Raw genomic sequence first — 23,301 nt, 5'->3', positions numbered from 1 at the left:
CTCAAACAGATAACCGAATGACAGGTCATAAAATAATACTGCCCAAAAGACAAATATTTCAGATTAAATGAATACGAGAAATTCTATTTTTTGAACCGTTTCATAACTGAACGAACAAACCATCAGATGCATTGTACATCTCTTAGCTTGTAGTCAAAAACATGCACAGAAATTCACGCTACATATTAAACACGTGCCGTTAGACCTGAGATCTCCATCTGCGACTGAAGCTGCCATCATTCATTCCTCAATAATGAGATTCTTCTTTGCTTTATCCAGCCTGTCCAACACCTCACTGTACAGACCCGCCATCTGGGGAGTCACATTTCATGTATTTTATTCACACCTTGCTGCGTTTTCTTTTACCAAACGACATGAACAAAAGGTTTTAAATGAATATTATCTTGTGAATTCCTGGAACTCGGATGCTGAATCAATTATTGCCGAATGACACGTTTAAACTGAACTAGCTGAACTAAACCTCCCTATCCCGTATGCTGCTTTAACGACCCCTGCTACCCGAGTTAAACCTCCAACTGAGGTGATAAAAACCCCCGACTTGAGGCAAGAAGAGAATGAAAATGACATCCGTCATCTTGGTTCAAGTGCTCAAACAGCTGTTGAGCGGCCCATCCGCCTCCTACTGCGTTACCTGAGTCTGATAGCTGTCCTGCAGAGAGCCCAGGTGCCGCAGGAAGCTCATTCCCAGCCCGCACCACCTCTCTGCCTCTGGGTATTGGGCCAGACTGTACAGCAGGATTCCCGTATTCCACGCTCGGGTCAGTAGCCACAGGATCTCCAGCTCCGGAAAGTCCTCGGGCTGTGTGAGATGAGAAGACTTGTCTGATTGTGACGAATCCGATATTTAAGTTTAAACGCTACATTAATAGCAGCAAAATTATATAATGCAATCTTATATTGGTGTCGTGAAGGTCACACATTTAGAATTGCTTATGCAAGTTTTCTGCATCACTAGTCCAAGATAAAGGATACAGGCGAGATTTTCAAATTGGCATCCAAATTGGCAGGAAGAGGCTGGTGAATGGAGCATCTGCTAACTGAGGCATAACTAAAAACCCATTGACAGAAACAGGAGATTCTTTCAAAGATGGGGATAATTGCAGGGCTGAGCTGCAGCGGGTCGTATGTGACGGCTGCTGAGTCAACGTAACGACTCACTGCGGTGGCTATGATGGAAAGAGCTTGCTCATAGTAGCTCCACACTTCCTCCAACACGCAGGGCTGCACCTCGGACACACCGCTCGGCAGGGTCAGCTGAATCAGGCTGTGTAAACAGTTACTGTAACAAAGACACAAATATGTATACGGTGTGTGTCACATGAGGAACCATTTGATGTTTTTTGTTATCTAGAAGTTAGGTAACAAGTAACAAACACTCAGCTAGTCTGACCTGCAGCGTGTGAGGTCGACCTGTGGTTGTTTCCTGTGTAGAGACAGGGCGATCCTCAGTGCCTTCTTACACAGAACGGGGAAATGGGCTGGTGGCTCCATAGCCAGGACTGCAGACACAAAGTACAGGACCATCAGAGCTTTATTGTCTTTTTGTTCTACACCGTTCCATAGTTTGGGGTCGGAATTTTTTTTTAATGTTTTTGAAAGAAGTCTATTCTGCTCACCGAGGCTGCATTTATTTGATCACAACACAGTAAATTTGTGAAATGTTATTACAAATTAAAATTACTGTTTTCTATTACAATATATTTTAAAATGTAATTTATTCCTGTGATGGGAAAGCTGAATTTTCAAGCAGTTCAGTGTCACATGACCCTTCAGAAATCATTCTAAAATGCTGATTTGATGCTCAAGAAACATTTTGTATTATTATCATTGTTGAAAACATTTGTGCTGCTTCATATTTTTGTGGAAACTGCGATGCATTTTTTCAGGATTCTTTGATGAATAGAAAGTTTGAAAGAACAGCATTTTGTATCATAATAAAAGTTTGTATCAATTTAATGTATCCTTGCTGAATACAAGTATTAATTTCTTAAGAAAAAAAAACAAAAACTTACTGACCCCAAACTTTTGGAAGGTATTGTACATGCAGTCAGAATATCACCGCCCATACGTGATTTGAATATGTAATTATTTAAAAAAAGGGGGTTATGGTTTGAGAAGCTGACCTGCGATCATTTCTAACAGCTTGGTCTCAATGTGATCCAGTTCCAAAACTGATTCGAGCACAGATTCAAGCTTGGCATCATTTAATTTGGCCCGGGCTTCAAACTCATAGAGCAGCAATAATGTGTCGGTTTTGTCTTGAGGGGAAGTGCCTAATTAAGGAAAAAAAAGTACCAACATTTTTACGTTGTTACCTTGTTATTCTGGAAAAACGGGTACAGCTTTTGTAAAAGATTAAAAAGATTAAAAATAGTAAATGTGACACCTGATGCCTTGATGGTCGTCCAGATCTCTTTACAGAGCTGGATGTGCTCTAGAGTCTGGGTCAGCAGCTCAGTCTGAAAGCACAGCAGATATTATACACTGCGCCCTCTGCTGGTTAGCATTGGTAACAATCGGAGAACATATTGCTTTTCAACTCCCGTATCCCATAATGCTCTTCTGTTTCTGCTTGAAATGATATCAAAAGTGCTTGTTTTCATGAACAAAATCTAGAGCTGTCAATATATTCAAATAATCAAGAGTATTATTTTTATGTACATATTAAATATAATATAAAACTATTTTAATTTTGCAGCCCCGCCCCCTAGAACAATTCCAAGGGGGCTGCAAGATTTATGGAAAAAAAAAGTTAAACATTAAAATCAGCTAGAGCAACTAAAAATATTCGAATATATTTTAATCCACCTACTCGAAAACTGTTTTTATTTTCTTAGAAGAATCAAATAAAAGAATATACCCGTTAGCCTAATTTTAAAAGTGTGATTTATAAACCTGGGGAAAAAATCATATTAATGAATAAATCCACTGGGTAGAAACCGTGAGTAAAAAAATATATTTTTAAAAATCCTTATTTTCCCAGTCCTTATCATGTCATGAAAAACTAGATAATTCACTGGTTAAAAAGAGTGGGACCCTTCAAGTATATTCAGCTCCAAAAACTACGACTAAAACTGTCACCCTTACATTTTATTTATAGAAACTAGGTCCTTTGAATATTGTTGTGGACAATGTTTAACCCTAGTGGAGGGTTAGTAGCTTAAAGGAGTAGTTCACTTTAAAATGAAAATTACCCTATGATGTACCCTCAAGCCATCCTAGGTGTATATGACTTTCTTCTTTCTGATGAACAGAATCGGAGTTATATTAATAAATATCCTGTTGGCGACAATCGCCTCGTGGACAACGAGCCGTCATATAGTGCATTTGCGCTTTGGGCATCCCGAGTTCGAGTACCGGCTCGTGGACCTTTCCTGATCCCGATCCCATCCCCCTCTCGCTCTCTCTCTCCAACTTCGCTTCCTGTCAACTAACTGTCCTGTCACAACAAAGGCAAAAATAAATCTTAAAAAAAATATATATATAAATATATTTATATCCTGATGCTTCCAAGCTTTATAATGGCAATGATGGGGTCCATTGAGTTTGAAGCTCATTCATCCATGATAAACGTACTCCACACGGCTCCGGGGGTTAATAAAGGCCTTCTGAAGCAAATCGATGGGGTTTTGTAAGAATAATATATTTATAACTCAATGGACCCGTCACTGCCATAATAAAGCTTGGAAGCGTCAGGATATTTATTAAAATAACTCTGATTGTGTTCATCAGAAATAAAATTTTATATATACACCTATGGCTTGAGGGTTAGTAAATCATGGGCTAATTTTCATTTTAAAGTTAAACTACTCCAAAAAAGCAAAAGCCAATTAAAGAGAAATTTCACTTAGAAGCTTCCAAACCCTTAAAAGGTTAGTTCACCCAAAAATGAAAATTCTGTCATTAATTACTTACCCTCATGTCGTTCGACACCTGTAAGACCTCCGATCATCTTCGGAACACAAATGAAGATATTTTAGTTGAAATCCAATGGCTCAGAAAGGCCTCCATTGGCACAATGCACTGTACACTCTCAAGACCCATAAAAGGTTCTAAAGACGTCGTTACAAAGTCCATCTCACTACAGTGGTTCTACAATAACTTTATAAAGCGACAAGAATAGTTTTTGTGCGCAAAAAAACCCTAAATAACGACTTATATCATGATGACCGATATCAAAACACTGCATAATGAAGCTTCAAAGCGTTATGAATCAGTGAGTCGAATCATGATTCGGATCGTGTGTCAAACTGCTGAAATCACGTGACTTTGGCGAACCGCTGAATCGACTCACTGATTCATAACGCTTCGAAGCTTCATGATGCAGTGTTTTGAAATCGGTCATCATTATATAAGTCGTTATTTAGGTTTTTTTGCGCACAAAAACTATTCTCGTCGCTTCATAAAGTTATTGTAGAACCACTGTAGTGAGATGGACTTTGTAACGACGTCTTTAGTACCTTTTATGGGTCTTGAGAGTGTACAGTGCATTGTGCCAATGGAGGCCTTTCTGAGCCATTGGATTTCAACTAAAATATCTTCATTTGTGTTCCGAAGATGAACAGAGGTTTTACAGGTGTCGAACAACATGAGGGTAAGTAATTAATGACAGAATTTTCATTTTTGGGTGAACTAACCCTTTGATATTATCATGCATGTTAACATACAACTTCAGTCCATATTCTGAATTTGTGTAGTGTTAAGTTTCAGACTTCATTCTCCATCATGTCCTTAAAAAGCATCTTACCTACTGGTTAATGTTTAGTCAGGTAAAAATGATGAACTGCTAAAAATGAAAGTGTGATCCACCTGCTGCTCAGTGTGATCAGAGCTCCTGCAGATCTCCAGAGAGGCGGCAGCAGCCATCAGCAGACACGTCTTCTGCCCCATCAACCCAGCTCGGTCTGGGGCGCACATCTGTGACAGCTGCCCAGCCAGACAGCAAATCAGACATCTCACTTTAGCTACACCCAACTAAAGCTGCAGCATCAGCATGTGGATTCGTCTTCTAAGAGAAACTGTACTTGAACTTACCTGGAAGCAGAGAAGAAAGAAATCCCTCATCCTCATAGGACTGTGCTCGCACTGCAGGGCTGAGTTCCACGCTGAGAGTTATACAGACAACACATGCACAACCATCAAACAGAACCACCAAATAGGTAAATGTGTCTCAACAGTAGGAGGTTTAAGAATAAGCACCGATTCTCCGAAACCAGTTGGCTTCATCTGCTCCCTGGCCTTGATTATGGCTGATTTGTGATACTTTCTGAAGAGCTGTAAATACAATATTCATAAATCAAAGCAGAGAAAAATAACAGAGTGTAAAGAAAGATTATGGTTAAACATACCTGTCTTTAGGTACGACAAGAGGGTATCCAAGTTGGCAATCCTGTTTTAATAACAGATAAGTGAGTGACTTATAGAGACGCAGATTTTACTGAATGTCAGAATTCTGCACCATTGATCTACTAACCTGTTTTCCTCACTGATGTTTTCCATTGTTGAAAGAACAAGTCGTACTAAACACCTAGGGAAGAAATTATGTTTCTTGATAGTTGTGCTCACTGATACAAGCTCACAGTGAATGTGTGACTGACCTCAAGGCAGTGAGGATTTGCGCAACATCTTGCGAGTGTTCACACAGACTCTCTAGGGCTTTGATGGCTGTTTCCTGTTGCTCATGCTGTGGTGAAAAATCACTGCTGAAGTACATCCGAGGTACCAACAATTACGTGGCATATTACCCTCCCCAAATACACAGAAACTGCTGCCTTGAACCATTATTTTGGAGGAATATACAGGAATAATAGTGAGAGAAAAGTCACACGCATCTGGTATAACCCACCTCGAGGGCGACCTGCGCTGCCAGGCCGAGGAGGTTCGCTGCAGCGTTCTCAGTCACTAGCAGTCTGTCCTCATTGGTGACTGGAGTCTGAGCCAGAGCGCCAATCTCTCTCAGAGCCACAGCGGCTTATTCACACACATAACAGACAGGCATTCATATCAAAAGATCTGTTTTTAAAAATAATTTTATAGTGATTTCTGGGGATGATTTCCTTTGATGCACTACTGTTCAAATGTTTGGGGTGGGTGGGATTTTCTATTTGAATATCTTTTGAAATGTAATTTTTTACTGTTATGGCAAAACATCATTACTCCAGTTTTTAGTGTCACATGATCCTTCAGAAATCATTCTAATAAGATGATTTGCTGCTCAACAAACTTTTATTATTATTATAAATGTTGAAAACAGTTGTGTTGCTTCATATTTGTTTGAAACCATGATTTTTCATGATTCTTTGATTAATATAAAATCAAAAGAGCAGCATTTGTTTGAAATAAAAAATGGACAGACGTGTAGGGTACCAATCCTTGGAGTTCATACATTTAAATTGTTATATATACAGTGGGGAGAACAAGTATTGGATACACTGCCGATTTTGCTGGTTTTCCTACTTACAAAGCATGTAGAGGTGTAATTTTTATCATAGGTACACTTCAACTGTGAGAGACGGAATCTAACACAAAAATCCAGAAAATCACATTGTATGATTTTTAAATAATTCATTTGCATTTTATTGCATGACATAAGTATTTGATCACCTACCAACCAGTAAGAATTCCAGCTCTCACAGACCTGTTAGTTTTTCTTTAAGAAGCCCTCCTGTTCTCCACTCATTACCTGTATTAACTTTACCTGTTTGAACTCGTTACCTGTATAAAAGACACCTGTCCACACACTCAATCAAACAGACTCCAACCTCTCCACAATGGCCAAGACCAGAGAGCTGTGTAAGGACATCAGGGATACAATTGTAGACCTGCAGAAGGCTGGGATGGGCTACAGGACAATAGGCAAGCAGCTTTGGGAGAAGGCAACAACTGTTGGCGCAATTATTAGAAAATGGAAGAAGTTCAAGATGACGGTCAATCTCCCTCGGTCTGGGGCATCATGCAAGATCTCACCTTGTGGGGCATCAATGATCATGAGGAAGGTGAGGGATCAGCCCAGAACTACGTGGCAGGACTTGGTCAATGACCTGAAGAGAGCTGGGACCACAGTCTCAAAGAAAACCATTAGTAACACACTACGCCGTCATGGATTAAAATCATGCAGCGCACGCAAGGTCCCCCTGCTCAAGCCAGCGCATGTCCAGGCTCGTCTGAAGTTTGCCAATGACCATCTGGATGATCCAGAGGAGGAATGGGAGAAGGTCATATGGTCAGATGAGACAAAAATAGAGCTTTTTGGTTTAAACTCCACTTGCTGTTTGGAGGAAGAAGAAGGATGAACCCCAAGAACACCATCCCAACCGTGAAGCATGGAGGTGGAAACATCCTTCTTTGGGGATGCTTTTTTGCAAAGGGGACAGGACGACAGCACCATATTGAGGGGAGGATGGATGGGGCCATGAATTACGAGATCTTGGCCAACAATCTCTTTTCCTCAGTAAGAGCATTGAAGATGGGTCGTGGCTGAGTCTTCCAGCATGACAACGACCCGAAACACACAGCCAGGGCAACCAAGGAGTGGCTCCGTAAGAAGCATCTCAAGGTCCTGGAGTGGCCTAGCCAATCTCCAGACCTGAACCTAATAGAAAATCTTTGGAGGGAGCTGAAAGTCCGTATTGCCCAGTGACAGCCCCGAAACCTGAAGGATCTGGAGAAGGTCTGTATGAAATATGAAATACAGACCCAAATATGGTCTGTATTTTTGGCCAAAATCCCTGCTGCAGTGTGTGCAAACCTGGTCAAGAACTACAGGAAACGTATGATCTCTGTAATTGCAAACAAAGGTTTCTGTACCAAATATTAAGTTCTGCTTTTCTGATGTATCAAATACTTGTCATGCAATAAAATGCTAATTAATTACTTAAAAATCATACAATGTGATTTTCTGGATTTTTGTTTTAGATTCCGTCACTCACAGTTGAAGAGTACCTATGATAAAAATTACAGACTTCTACATGCTTTGTAAGTGGGCTAACCTGCAAAATCGGCAGTGTTTCCAATACTTGTTCTCCCCACTGTATATATATATATGTATTATTGTACAAAAAACATTCTACACATGTACAAAGTCGTCAGTATGTACCAGATCAATTAACTACAAGAATTTTTAATTGTATTAATTGACATAACCTTTCCATGCCTGGAAATCACAATTGTAAAGCTCCCTGATATTTTAAGTGTTAATAATTTGAACCCTGGGAATTTTACTGTGAGACACCTGAGACTGAAGAACTTTTCATCATCCCCATTACCTTTCTCTGCATTGTTCATCAGGACAGCGATTTTGTAGATGTTGAACTGTGTGAAAATGTTGTTTGGATCAATCCTTGCTGCCTCTTCTACAGCCTCTTTGGCCTTCAAAAAGATTTTAACTTTTACAACAAACATGTAGTAAAAGGACCGTACACAGACTTGTGTGCATGTAAGGAGATGTCCTTAATTATTTTGCCAACTACCTTGTCAAGTTGTTGCAGGTGCAGGAAACAGGAGGATCGGTTTCTATGCAGTTTAGCGAGGTTTTGATCCAACTCACCAGATTTGTAGAAACTCATAGAGTAGTTATACCACTCCAGAGCTTCAGAATAGTTCTTGGCCTATGAAAGAAGACAACAAACATGACAGCTGTTTCACAGAACTCACAACTACTTGATTCACGGTGGAACCATACAGTACTATCCACCTTATTTTTTATAGCACAGAAGTAAGCTATTTCCTTTGAATGTGCGAGACTTCAGAATCATTAGCCGCTAACTATAAGAACAAAAAAAGCAATAAATGGCAAAACTATTTGCGTTTAAAAGTTTGAAATATGAAGCAGCATAATGGACAGTTTTTGTGCAGGTAAAATAACTGCAAGCAAATGACACTGGAAGCCTCGCACATTCAAGTTCTTCAGTTTTCTTCTGTATAAAGTTCAGTTTATACTGATTGTGAGGAAAAATCTTTTTATACACACTAACAAAAAAGTTTGGATTCAGTAAGACTTGTATAAAAAAGCATGTATCATGGTTTCCACAAAAATATTAAGCAGCAAAACTGTTTTCATCATTGATAATAGAAGAAATGCAGCCTTGGTGAGCATAAGAGACTTATTTTAAAAACATTTAAAAATATTTTACTGACCCCAAACTTTCAATGTTACTGTATGGTAAAATGCTTTAAATGGAGATAATAGTGTTCTAGTTATTTGAATGTATTCATTATATACAAAATCCCATTTTAACAAAGCAAAGTAAATAAAGAACTGCACGGGGAGAGGGGAGGTTTACATATTTAACATGTAAAAGTTTATGTAATACTTCAAAGTGTTTTGAAGCTCTATCCCACAGCAGAAGGTGGAGCGTTGATAGAGTCTGGGGTTCTAGTTGTTTTCCAGTGTAATGTCCTAGAAAACAGTAAGTAAACAGTAAGAATTGTTTAATATAACAACATGAAACACATTATGGTGACAAACATAGAATGAAAACTACTCATTCAAATAATGAGTTTTGAGTACCAGTGATAGCATCTTCGATCTTCTGCTTGGCCAGCAGTTCTTTGTCCCGCTGCAGCAGCAGCTCTATATGCATAAGCAGAGCAGAGCCCAGTTCAGGAGACGACTCAAAGTGCTGACACACCCTCTTTAGGAAGTCAAAGGCCAGAGCTTCCCTAAAACAACATGTTCAAGTAATGCCTGGTCTTTGAAGCACAGATTTCAAGATGATTTTTTGGTGTTTAGAAAGATGAGAGATCATACCTCTTCTCGTCCACAAGCAATTTTACTGTGCTCAAGCACACTTCCAGTGGAACCTCACAGTCCAGTAGCTCTGACAGCCCTGATGGGACGTGGGAAAGGAAGGGAAACATTTGTGGGGTGGAAAAAATACCATCCACAAACTGATTTCAACAGAGTAACTGGGCTCACCAGATTTTACTGCATCATCCGGGCTACAGCTTTTCACTAAGATGCGGATCTTCAGGTAGAGGCCTGACAACTGCATATGCTCCTGAAAAGAAAAAATAACAGGCTAAATGTAAAAACAGTATGGCCGAATGTTGTCTACTTTGACAAGATCTGGTTGCACTAAGAATGCTTTACCTTATTAGCCAAGCTCACGGCATGAATAGCTTTCTCCATGTACTTCTGACAGTCCCACTCCAAATAAACTGTTGCAAGAAGTCTCAAGACTTTGGCCTGGAGGAATGGGAAATAAGATTACAATGCATTCAGTTAATACAAAAAAAGACCACGCTGAAAATTTCAATTTAAATATTGAAAAATAAGCAGACAGTTAAAGGTTTTGGACATTAACTGTGAATGTTTGTGAATAAGTTAGTAAGTTAAACATTTTTAAACTCAATTTACAATACTGAAACATAATTAATAATGAGTAAATATGATTCTAAATTCAACATTTTCATTAGTGGATTTTTTGACCCCAGCGTATATTGGTTTTTACTAGTGCTGTGCAATCGATTAATCGCATCCAAAATAAATGTTTGTGTTTACATAATATATGTGTGTGTGTAATTATTATGTGTATATATAAATACACAATTCTTCATGTATATATTTAAGACATATTTGCATGTATATATATTTAAATAATAATTCTTATATATAAAAATAAATATTTTATATATAAATATAACATATTTTTCCTTAAATATATACATGAATGTGTGTGTATTTATATATACATAATAATTATACACACACATATATTATGTAAACACAACACAAATATTTTGTATGCGATTAATCGATTGCACAGCACTAGTTTTGACTAACATTTCTTACTTGCATCTCTGATCCTGGTGAGTATTTCACATTCATCTTGCCTATATCATAACTTTGGCTGAAATGCAGAATAAGTATACATGTTAAGTGGAAAGAAATCTTATAAAACATGGAAAAATGTTGTAATACTGTAAATACTTTTACACTACTTCAATGACATTAATACTAATTATATTGTAGTATTATAAAAGTTTGGGGTCAGTAAGATTTTTTTGTGTCAATTAATACTTACACTGAAGTCTGCTGAAAATTCTGGCTTGCCATCACATGAGTTATTTTAAATTGTAGTAATATTTCACAATATTATTCTTTTTTCACTGTATTTATATGGTTTATACTTCAGTTCTTTACAAAATATTTAAAAAATCATACCAATCCCAAACTTTTGAACGATAATGTATATTAGAGATCCCTACCTAAGCCAAAACGTGCTCTCTTCATGCTTTCCCTGACTGTAAGTGTTGACCCCAAAGTTGTAACAGATGAGAGAGAGATAGCCAGTCTAAAGGAGATTTCACAAAAAGTGTTTTTATTTCCTTTTTATAGTCTGTATTTTCTAAATAATCTCTCTCTTAAATCAGAATAAACCACTAAACATGCTGACGACAACAGTTTGTCCACCTCTTTAGGGAGACGGAGAAGCATTTCTTTACATCGATGAATGCACGACACTGCCTCCTGATGTTGCTCTTGAGAAACTGCCTACACAGAATACACACAAGATAACTTATATTTGAGAAAGAAAAAAAAATAGGTAAACATATTTGTGTAAATTGTAAAGAAAAATTGCCCTAAACCTAGACATTAATTTTAGGCTTCATAGTCACTGCACATGCTAAGCAATCTCTGCTCACAGATTCAGCTTGATAAGACAAAACCCGCAGCAAGTCTTTCTCTATGTCTCCCTTTGGTGTGTTTATATCTCCTGCACAGTCTCCATAGGAAGTAAGTCTGCTGTAAAGAGTCTCCAGGCTCTGTAAAAGTAGCATATTCTTTGTTTCTTGTTCTTAGAGTCACTATGAATGTGAACAATATTATGGGTATTTTTAATGTTCCAATATCCAATGACTATATTTTTGGCATACATGTAGTGTCTATTTTTTCTTTGCCATCATACGTACATTGACAGCCATGTTTAAAAAAAAATCAGCAAGTTTGGGTTGTTTACAATCAAGCCATGTTCTCCCTGTTTTACTGGCCATCTGAGGAACATAGATTTCAGATATTTGGTGATATAGATATACAATAAAATATGGCAGGAACATGCACAAAGAATGGAAATGAACATATCTACAATGCCTTGACATGAACCCCTTCATCACTGGCTTAAATTATTATAAACTATATAAATTAAACGGCTGGAAATAGTGAGTGACTAACCAGTATCTGCCTGCGAACAATATTCTCTGATGGGTTATCAGGCCCACATGAATACTGAAGTCTGCATGCCACATGACGCACTGTGTATCAAATAATTGACTGTGAAAACATCTGTAGATACACTTTTTTTTTTTTAAATGTCTTAGTATGTTAGGGAGTAAATAATATCAGTGACAGAAAACAGACCAACTGATTGACAGACACCCAGATGCATTAATAGACAGACAGAATTATAGACTACTAATAGACAGACAGACCTTTGGCCTTTTGCTCTTCTGTAATAGTTGAGCCAACATGTTTGGTCACAGCCCAGTTCCACAACTGTATGGCGATTTCCCCCAACTACAAATAAATATATATATTTTTTAATTAAATATCTAAGCATAGTTATTAGATTTCTATGGAAGCTATTTGCTTACATAAAAAGAGAAGAAGAAAAAAACGCAATGTCGAGAAAATTAAGACATGATAGTGGATAATACAAGACAGAAAAAACAGTAACACATGATCTCTAAGGGCTTCCGTAGATTCCAAAAGAGATTGGTTTTGCAAACCTGCGAATCCTGTAGTTTTGCTGCTCCATCTAGAGTTAAAATTTCTTTATAGAGCGCCTCAATCACCTCATCTGAATTTGAATCGATCTGTCTGTGGAGAAGTTTCTCTGACAGGTCTGTGAAAGACACCGAGTCAATTTAAACAGCTTCACATAATGTGTTAAATCACTTCATGAGAAGGTAAGCTGAAATAATTCAAACAAAGGACACTAACATGACTAAAAATAAGAGATTCATTATTTTTTAAACCTGCATAATAACGTTAGATAGGCTAACTAACGTTACCACCCATCTTCCTATTACCACACAATATAAGCTATTCTTACTTTTTACGTCGACTGCAAACTCCTCCATAATACGGTCAGTTTTATGTATTTGTGTACACACGACGAGTAACGTAATATAAAACGATTTTGTCAGTAGTTTCTGTGTGACTGACAGAATCAAAGCGCCTCTCGCGACCGTCCACCGCCAAAACGCGCGCGAGGTCCCCCAATAGTATGTAATTCTGCTGTATGACCACAAGGTGGTGTCTCACACACGAGTATGTATAATTCACCTCTCATTCAAATATTTCATATTCAGATTTAAAGCAATTTTATTGGCGTGGTAAATCAAAGCTTGTCATTGCTAACAATAAAGCTATTTAATAAAATCGAATAATATATAACATAGGGAAATGCTTCTCAAATTTCAGATGACTGAAGAACTACTCTTTTCAAGCGTACATGCTGCTATATATTTAGAAATCTCAACTCTGTCCTGTTGAAAGGTTTGGACTTTATGGTATAATAGCATTGTTTAAGCATGATATTCATCACCTTTTGGTAGTTAGAACCTCATTCCCCCCAAAGAAAACATGCATTGATGATAATGCTGGGTTTTTTGTTTTAACAGGGGAGGTCATTGTTGAGCTGAAGGAAAGAGCTCAAGCTGCGCACACAGAATCGGTTGTGAAGTCTCTTATTGTGTTCACTGCACTAGATTCAAAAATAAGATGTCTTAAAAGCCCACTCCTCTCAGTGCGTGGCTTCCAGCAATTGTTTCTGCCTGAGTCTTATCTAGCCACCGTGCTGGCCTGAGGGAAATGTGTGATCAGTCCTGGAGGCCTGATTGCACAGGAGAAAGAAAAAACAAACATGATCCTTATGACATGTGGTCAGAGAGATGCACACACGATTTCCTAAAGTCTGCTACATAAATAATATTAAAATCATAATAAACAGACATATTTACACATTCGTGCCAGATTTAAAAATACTTCGTCCCACAGTTCTACTTGGGTAGAAAATTCATTAGTTGCTAAATATTATTTTTGTAGTAGATTCAAGAAATACCTAAATCAGATCTCTGCTGCCAAACTAGAAAACATCACCAGAAATGTCTTGGCCTAGTAGATTTTCCTCAGTAGGCCTACTTATTGAAAAGATTATTATAATATATATGTATATATATAACAGGAGGGATATATATATATATATATATATATATATATATATATATATATATATATATATATATATATATATATATATATATATATATATATATATATATATATATATATATATATATATATATATATATATACCCCTCCTGTTATATATATATACCCCTCCTGTTCGAAACGCCCGCTCCACGCTCTAACAAAGGGGGCTAAAGGCTGCAACCTCTAGCGTCAGGAGTGAGGTTTACTCGCACATCAACTACTAGCTGGCCTCCATATATATTTTAATTAAAAAATACAGGTATTTACATTTTAATTACATATTAACAATAATAAATCATATTTTAAATATAAAATAAAGCAGAATAAAATTATTTCTGAAATATAAATGACATCACACCTCATCAAAAGTAGCTTTAACAGCTCCCTTCGCTTTATCAGTGTCCTTTATAATCACATCATCCTCCAATCAATATTGAAGGAAGAAAACCACGTCTCATTAACATTATACCTCACCAGTAACAAACTGTATTAGAATGTACTGTATTCTGACACAAGACTTTTTAATTTCTGTTCTAACGGATTGGCCATCCATTCGAAGTGATATACAGATGGAAGGACATGAATGGACAATGTGTTGCCATACGTTGCGGGGAGTGTGTCCTCATGTGTAACATCAAATAGACAAACAGTCTGTGGTGCATCCACTCACCATGGGGTGTTGGAAGGTGAAAAGAAGCCCCGTGATTATTTACTCTGATATAAAATTAGCTGCACGTCCTGTTTCTGAAGTTAAAAATAAACCCTGTAAATGTTGTTGCAAGGTATTTTGTCTGATATGTTATCAGACAATGCCTGTTTACCTTTGCACCTAGATATTTTAGGTACTCCCTGGTCGATAGAGTTTGGTTTAAAATAATGTAGTTGAAATAGTAAAGCATCTTGACATTCATAGAGCCATTGGGTGGGACCTTTCACTGAGATGAAATATATATTTTATGAATTTACTTAATATACAATACAGAATATCTTAATCGATATCATTAACCCATTATATTTTAAGTTGAGGCAGGAAGGTGCGCGTGCACTAGGAGTATCGCTGCAGAGTTACTATGGTGACGTTGCGTCCTTCCGTCCTTGCTTCACTCATATAAAGCCTTCGAGAGGAAACCCCAGCAGAAAAGCCAAAGGCAGTGGGATGGTTTATCAGTCGGTTGGCATTAGTTATATTATTGTTAAACCTTCTTTATAGAGTCTAGTTTTTGACATTTTCATTCACTCGGTTTTAGGAAGGAATTGCAAACGTCGCACCTGCCCTCGGGAGTAGTTTGGAGTTGCTCCATTCGTGTTTGTACCGGGGCAGGCGCAGTACCATGCGATAGGATACCTTTACAGTCACTGAGAGACTACGAGACGTGTTTTCATTACACAGCCATCACTGAAAGAACAATCTCTGACTCTGTCATATCAACGGGAACTATACACATATAACTCTAGCCTACATCAAGAGACATTTCAGTCCAGGTGGACTATAGCCTACGACCACATCAAATATAAAGTGACAGTACGGAATATCTTTCGGAAAGTTATTTTATCGGACGAAATGACTTCTGTTCAACCTTCAGTCAAAGGCATCATCACTTTTCAGCTGCTTTTTAATTTCTTCTCAAGTGGTAAGTGTGCGCTTTTTGTCATTTTTACTGCGCTTTAGTTGAAGCTGCACACGATCATTTCTTGCTGTCTTTGGGCTGCTGTTGTAACTTACAGATGCGGTTTGAAGTTCAGTTCTCATCCTAATGAAAAGTAAATGGATAAAAAACAAATGCGGATGAAAACATTTCAAAGTTGTTGTGCAAGATGAAAATGAGACTACATCACCTATGGTATTGAAATAATATTTAGGTTTATGGCTTGTTTTGATGTTATTTGAAAGTTAATTTTAGAAGATATATTACAAAATGAGAACTTTCTTCATTAAAGTATGGTCTATTATTTAAACTTAAATGTCATTGACCTGCAGCCATGAGTTCATTGCACTTTTTAAACTATTTTGACTTTAATTATGGTTAAAGAGAACTAAGAAACTCTGCAAATGCAAGTAATCTAGTAGAAATTGCATTTATTGAAAGACATTAAATAGATAGGGACAAATAAGTTGATACACGTATGAAAACAGTTTTCATCATTGAATCAACATATGATGAGTTATTAAAATAAGGTAGTCTATATAATTTCTCAAAACCTAACAAGCTGCCTTCATATAGATCTTTTGGTGTAGCATTTTGGAGGTCATATGTGCTAAATAATGCACCGTAAGAACCGGTTTGGGGTTCCCAAATTTTGTCTATAGGTAGGCAGCTGGGTTTTGAGACTCGACCATCAGTTAACTGAAGTTAACACGCAGGAGATGCTTTATCCTTGCTGGGGCTTAAATCGTTTTACTGACATTAACTCATTTGCGGGGACCCCAATCATATGGTCAAATTGGTTAAATGGTCCACAGCTATTATGGAAAAACAGTAGGTCAGTGAGTATACTTTTTGCATTCTTCCATTATTTGGGACTAGTTGCGTTATTCAAAGAACGAGCACATTGTGATGGAAATATCAGGTGTGTGTTTTATTGTGAATGGGTAGTTTGGGCACATCTCCAGTTCCAGTGTTGTTGAGTTTGAGAAGAGAATATGTGTTTACATGAGAAAATATATTGTTGACTCTTGGCTACTTGGTTTTCTGGCTGCTCCTCCTTATAATAAGATGGATAGTAAAAGGTGGATGCCATTGTTCATTGTGACATAGCAGTTGTGCACTACAGATACAGGTCTTCCTCTTGCTGTCCAAACAAACAGCAAGCTCTTACTCTGATCCAAACAGAGGAAATACTGCTCCCCCCATGACTTTTGGGTCTTCAAGCTTTGTCTACAAGGTCTCCAAGTAGATTTCCTTCGCTGTCTTCACGCCGAGCGTGGGAAAGACACATGAAGGAAGCGGATGGAGAGGCAGGAGGCACCCTGGAATTGTTCTGGCAGTAGAGGTCACGGAAATGTGACACGCTACCTGAGTAAAGATTCCTTCCCCCAGACTTCTTGCTTGCTCCTCTACTCCAAATGTGTGTCAGTCGCCCCATCTCAAGACAATGGTGGAGCGGAAGAGCATGCCATTATATTTTATATGTCAGGGGTGTATGGTTAATCCATTAGTCAGAAATAGGGCATGAAGACATGAGCTGTTGCCATTGTCATGTTAACTGATTTGTGGTGGTGCATTGTGATTATTACATTTCAGATGGTTGAGTCACACATTTTGTTTGCTCAATTGTGTGAATAAATCCATTTCATTTCTTAAGTGTTAATGATTCAACCTTCTAGTCCATCAAATTTAAACTATTACAGTGCATAAAATGAGGTGAGTCAAAGTCACTAGTCAAACTCTAGTGCTGAGTTTGACTTGTGGCTCTGACTCACCTCGTATTTCAATCTATAAATTGGACTTTACACGTTTAGAGAAGTGAAACACATCTTAACTAGGCTGTTAGAAGTTACTTACAGGAATGAGAAGAAAGTCTGTTTTAAGCAAGATAAATATTCAATAATGCCACTGTGTAGATATAACACATCTTGAAACGATCCAGATATTGCCCAGGGCTCTGTTTTCAAAATTTGCTGGACCATTTAAAGGTGAAAATACTCCAGGAATTTTACACATCTGAGAACCCTCATCATTACTTTCCAGAGCACACTGAATACATCCTAGCGCACTCGTGCTGGCTCCTTTTACATAACTTTACAGTAAAAAGAGATTTGATAACTGGCATGACAAATTATTTCACATTGCATGTATAAGCACATAAGCAAAGCATACAGTAACTGCAATTCAGGCTCACTTTCTGCTTTCAGACTGAAAGTAGTCATGCTGCATTACAGATATATGGGTCTAAATAAAAGTCTTGTAATGACCATAAATTGTTGGCCATTGAGACCTATCACAAAGTGTTTAACATGGTAATGGATTTGACAATATCTATATGTTTGATCGGAATAGATCTGCAATGCTGCTGCTATTATTGCTTGCAAATAATAGCAAACTGCCAATACATACACAATACGCTGCTGCTAGCAAGTAAGACGTGCTGCTGCTGTACGATATAACAAATTACCCATAGCAAATTTATACAGGTAGAGCTGGGAAAGGTGGAGGGTTTCTGAAGGCGCACTGCAACTGCTACAGCAAATGCTGACCAAGTATGTGAAGGTTGAGCAGTAAGCTCATTGGCTATCGATACAGCAGGAACCAATCAGCTGTGCCTTATAGAGAATGATGTGATTGCAAGCAAGGATATATCAGTCTTTGTTTTCGCACAAGGAAAGTGAACCACATTTGAATCTAAATGATAATTAATCTAAAACCTAAACTGTAGCTGCACAGTGTGTGAATCAAGGCTGGCATTGACCAACATTGTCGAACAGTGAAATATGTTAAAGGTATAGTTCACTATATAAAGTAAAATATCGAGCTTCCGCCAGACCACATTCCGTATTCAATTTACGAAGAAAGTATAACGCCATTATTAACCACTCGGAGTGGTATTGATTACTTTTATAATGGATGGATGCACTTTTTTGGGCTGCCATTATAATGCTTCGATTAGTCAGGACATTCATATTCGTCTGAAAGAAGAATGTCATACATCTAGGATGACTTGAGGGTAAGTAAATCATGGGCTGATTTTCATTTTTGGATGAACTATCCCTTTAATAGTGCATTTTGAATTATTTTTCTGCGCTAGTTCGGTGCACTATACAGTCAAAATAGGTTCAGAATCAAAACTACTACTTACACCTTGCTACGCAGAGCTTTTACACAGGCAGTGTAAATACTGTAAACTATGAATATTGGTGGCAGAATAACTGAACATGTACTAGCACTACAGGCACTTTTTTTGTGCCTGGTTTAAACTTGCTTAAAGTGAGTTTTTTCCCTGGATTATATTTTATTTTCCAAGCTTAGGAAGACCCGTTCAGCAGCAGTGCACGTTTGGAGGAATACAGTAGGTAGGGGTCAGCCAAGTGCAATTCAAGCTCATCCACTCATCCCACAGCGGTGGGGTGGGGCACGTGTATAGACTGTGCACAGACTTCTCGCTTTCTTCCTTACATGCTTTCTTGCATGCCAAACCTCATGAAACAGTTGATATGTTTCTCTACTCTCAAACTTGTCAGAATTAGTAAGACAACCAAAGAACTTCAGGCAGTGTGCTTTGGAGACATTATTGTTCCATGTGTTTTTGTCATTGGGTATTTCATCCAAGTTGTCTTTTCCCTTTGACACACAAATGTGATAGCTGCCCATGTTGTGTTATATTGCAATTTCAAGGAGAATCTCCATTAGGAACAGCAAAATCCCCTGAGCTCCAGAACATATTGTGGGAGCTTATGGGATTCAAATCCACTTATGGAGACTATTTCTAGGGTTTGTCATATTCTATTTCTTCAATATTAAGCCAAATATGACCAGAATTACCACTCAGCCTAGCCAGATGTTGCTTGTTTAATTAAACATCTTGTTTTTTTCATACATGTTGTGTGTACGTGTGTTGGGTTTTTCACTCCACCTTCCAAAGACCAATTCAGGAACTAATAAAATCTGCATTCTCCATTGCTGTTGTCTTAACCTAGCAGCTTGGCAGGGAGCAGTAGTTGTAGCAGAGGGACTTGCAATAAGAGAACACTTCAATGAATGAGAAGGCAGGCAGCACAGTTGGAGGTGTAGTAGCAATTTTTTTTAGTGGGTGGTCTTTAGTTTTGTGAAGAGTTTACTTTTGAGTCTGCTTTTTGGATGTGAATTTGTTTTACTCTTGTTTGTGTGACAGTCTGTACCAATGATAATTAATCATCAAATAACATTATGTAAAAGCTTTGTAATAGAGGCAGAATAATCACCTTTGTCTGACCACGAATTATAGTCAATTTATAAGCAGACAAATTATAGCATTGTATTACACGGCTGTCTGAAATACTTGGTCATTTGTGTAATTTTGTATTGGTACAACATACAGCTGGACAGTTATTACTGCAAAATAAACAATACAAGTCCTGATCTGTCTAGTTTTATTTTGGCAGTAAGGACTAGCTGACATATTACATGATTTATGATATAAACATGGATGACAGTCACAGAACAAAACAGTTACAAAACATTGTTTTTGTCAAAACTCATAGTCAGCTTAAATAGACTTGTATAGACATTTCTTATGGACTTTTACATGTCCCAAAAGAGTGCTTTGTCTTCTTCCGAAAAAGACAGGAAAGAAATGAATGTGCGATTGGTCACGTTCAACGGTTGCCTGATGTTCGGTTCTGTGCCCATGGACATGCTACTATTGTCTGACGTTCTTTTTATGTATCAAGAAGCCTTCGTTGCTTGTAAAGCTTTTAAATCACAATGGATATTGCAGCAAGGTTAAAGGATTAATGAATTACTATTGTTGTGTAAGCCCAAAAAAGATTCCCCCTGCCCTGTCCTCAGAGACCGCTTTACTGGCACTGTACATCACATGGGTGGACGGGAAGCACAGGCAGTCTTGTACCAGCCACAGAGTAGGGAATTCCGCATATTATGACCAACGCTTACTGGGCAGCGACAGGATTTCCTCTCTATAAAAGACAGTACACAAGTAAATTGAATTACATCTGTATAAAAAAAGTTCCAGTTTTGTAACATTAACCAGGGACCAATGACACATTTTGGTTGCTGAACAGTTAAATGTAATTTTTTTTTTTATAGTGCTTCAGAAGTCTGCTTTCCATGGAAAACCCACACGTCATTTTGATTTAATTTCGAGTGATATGTGCCTCCCATCTCACACTCAACATTTAAACCAATCATCTTTGTGAAGGTTCCTCTACTCATTTGGACTTGAAGATTCTCTTGTTCTCCCTCAATAAACCACAAACATCTATTAGGATGCCATGATTGACGGATTGTGGGAGGTCAGGAGGAACACAGCCTTGTGACAGTGACATGTCTTTTATTTGTTCACCCGAGAGGCACGTAGGCTAATCATGTTGAATATGGCAACCCACGTAGCATCAGTGCTGTGTTTTTTTTCCCATGCTTCCATGGTTGTCTTTTATTTTTAATAGGCTTTAATGGAAACCAGGTCGCAGGCCTCTTGAAGCACCACAACAAGCCTCATTTTTGGCATTTTTCAGTCTCTGTGCTGTAGGAATGCAGTACACAGCTGTCGGAGAGGGGGGCAAAGTGTCGCACTGAGGTCAGCACTGGGCAGACATCAGGGGCAGGTGGGGGTCTGTGTGCTGTGGGAATACGTGGGTGTACAGGGACAGAGACAAGAGGTTTTTATGAGAAAGTGTTCTTCTTAAGTGGGCTGCTGGGGCCCCCTGCTGAACAGGGCAGCTGTGAAGACAGCGAGAGTTGTTGGGTTTTATAGGATGTGATTCACCATACATGTTTGTGTGCAGGCGTACATCTGTGAATGAGGCTTCGAGGGAAAATAAGAATATGTGGATGTCAGCGGGAATTAATAATTCTCATAAAAACATATTTGGCATCAGACCAAAGCTTCTGTGTGGTAAACGCACATTTCAGAGCGGTGAAAACCAGTTAGACCCACTCTGACTAATATCTCTCTTTCAGTACAGTGGAAGCAGCATCTTCTTGCAACTGTGATGTTACAGATTAAGATGTACATTGTTTCTAAAAACATCCTGACGAGAATGACTGATGATGACTCATAAAACATATGTTGTACATTTTGTCCACATTTCATGATGGATTGTGTCTGAGACGGGAGGTGGACCTTCATAAAGTTACTGTCTTTGACTCCATTTAATCTCATGTCTAGAATCTATGTCAGGATTCATGAAAGACACCAACATCACAGCAAAGACATTTTTTATGTGTTTTATTTCATGTGTAAATGTCTAAATATCTACAGAACAGATGTGTAAAAAAAAAAAAAAAAGCAGAAGAAGAAGAGAGTCATCATAGGGGAGGTTATTTCAACTGTGTGTATCAACTGTGGTTATTTCTGGTTATGTCTCGTCTGGGCAGAGGGGTAATATCAAGCTGATAGAGGTGTATACTTTGCGTGAAAAGCTCTTGCTACATCCACTCCCCTTAACTAACCTTAGACTGTGAAATGACAATGATGTTGTACTGAGAGGAAGTTCATATTAAGTGGCAGTGTTGGTGTGGTAAGTTCATTCCGGGAATACAGTTGTGTTTTAAGCCATTTATAAAAACTAAATTTTGCTATCTATCAGATAATGTACTGATAATGACTTCATGGTATGGGTACGAGCACATGACTGTCAGTTTTTATTAGTAAATCTGTTTTATCTGAGATGAAGTAAGTAATTTGGGTGTAGATGAGAAGAATATAATGCCATTATCATCCTGATTGAAACACAAATCTTTTAAAAAGATCTGCTTGTGTTTGGGATGCTGATGCTGTATTACAAAACTTTCCGATCCTAAATCTTAAATTAAAATCTGACTGTTCTACATAAGATTCTTACTCAAATACTTACCAAAACTATTATGCGATGTACGCACCACTTTTAATTTGGCAACTTAAAAAGTGACGCTTGTGTGTTGAGGCACTGAAAGTCAAGATATCCTCAAAGACATCTGCTTTTTTTGTGTGTCTCACGCATGAGCACTTTGTTTTTTAAGCTGCCACATTGCTGTGCTGGTCCACTAGTTAGACCAGCATAAACCAGCCTGGACCAAAAGACCCTAACTTGGTCTTTTTGTCAGGCGAGGTTTCCCAGAAGACTCAAAAAATGGAAAATCAAAACAAAACTGTTTTGCCTGGCAACACAAATAACCTGCATTACAATGCCACAGCACAAAGCGGTCAGGGAGTAGGTTCAAAAGAAGGAAATCACTTATGAGACGACTGTCACCCGTCCTGGGCAGCAGAGGGAATGATACCACTTCCTGTCCGCAGCGTACTCATGGCTCCTATCATCAGCTTTACCTGGCCTCAGACCAGCAGTGAACCTTCACTGTAATAATAGCACACTGAAGAGATCTCAAGAGATCTGAGTTAAATGAAGCTCTTCATCAGAGTATAAAGAGGTG

General features: G+C 38.1%; 2 protein-coding genes across 2 annotated transcripts in view; one reads left to right on the top strand and one right to left on the bottom strand.

Moving 5' to 3' along the window:
* Positions 1-37: 37 nt before the first annotated feature.
* On the bottom strand, positions 38-15,569 carry tex11 (testis expressed 11; the record flags this gene model as incomplete). Its single annotated transcript, XM_079839261.1, has 29 exons — positions 38-312; positions 653-820; positions 1,180-1,300; positions 1,412-1,520; positions 2,145-2,294; positions 2,408-2,480; positions 4,831-4,947; positions 5,056-5,126; positions 5,221-5,295; positions 5,370-5,410; positions 5,495-5,548; positions 5,619-5,704; positions 5,867-5,991; positions 8,286-8,388; positions 8,490-8,627; positions 9,333-9,418; positions 9,530-9,681; positions 9,770-9,848; positions 9,938-10,019; positions 10,112-10,207; positions 10,814-10,871; positions 11,230-11,315; positions 11,435-11,515; positions 11,668-11,787; positions 11,935-12,015; positions 12,194-12,273; positions 12,451-12,535; positions 12,748-12,863; positions 15,506-15,569. The coding sequence occupies 29 exons, from the start codon at positions 15,567-15,569 to the stop codon at positions 241-243; spliced, it is 2,769 nt and encodes a 922-aa protein (XP_079695387.1). The 3' UTR covers positions 38-240.
* The window catches only part of kdrl (kinase insert domain receptor like), a 44,477-nt gene continuing 36,514 nt past the window's right edge, over positions 15,339-23,301 (top strand). Inside the window, exon 1 of the mRNA XM_079839798.1 lies at positions 15,339-15,867. Within this exon, the coding sequence (XP_079695924.1) occupies positions 15,798-15,867 (70 nt within the window). The 5' untranslated portion in view covers positions 15,339-15,797. The remainder of the gene's footprint in view (positions 15,868-23,301) is intronic.

This window comes from Gobio gobio (assembly GCF_949357685.1).
Source record: "Gobio gobio genome assembly, chromosome: 16".
Taxonomy (NCBI): Eukaryota; Metazoa; Chordata; class Actinopteri; order Cypriniformes; family Gobionidae; genus Gobio; species Gobio gobio.
This window is presented reverse-complemented; position numbering and strand designations above follow the sequence as displayed.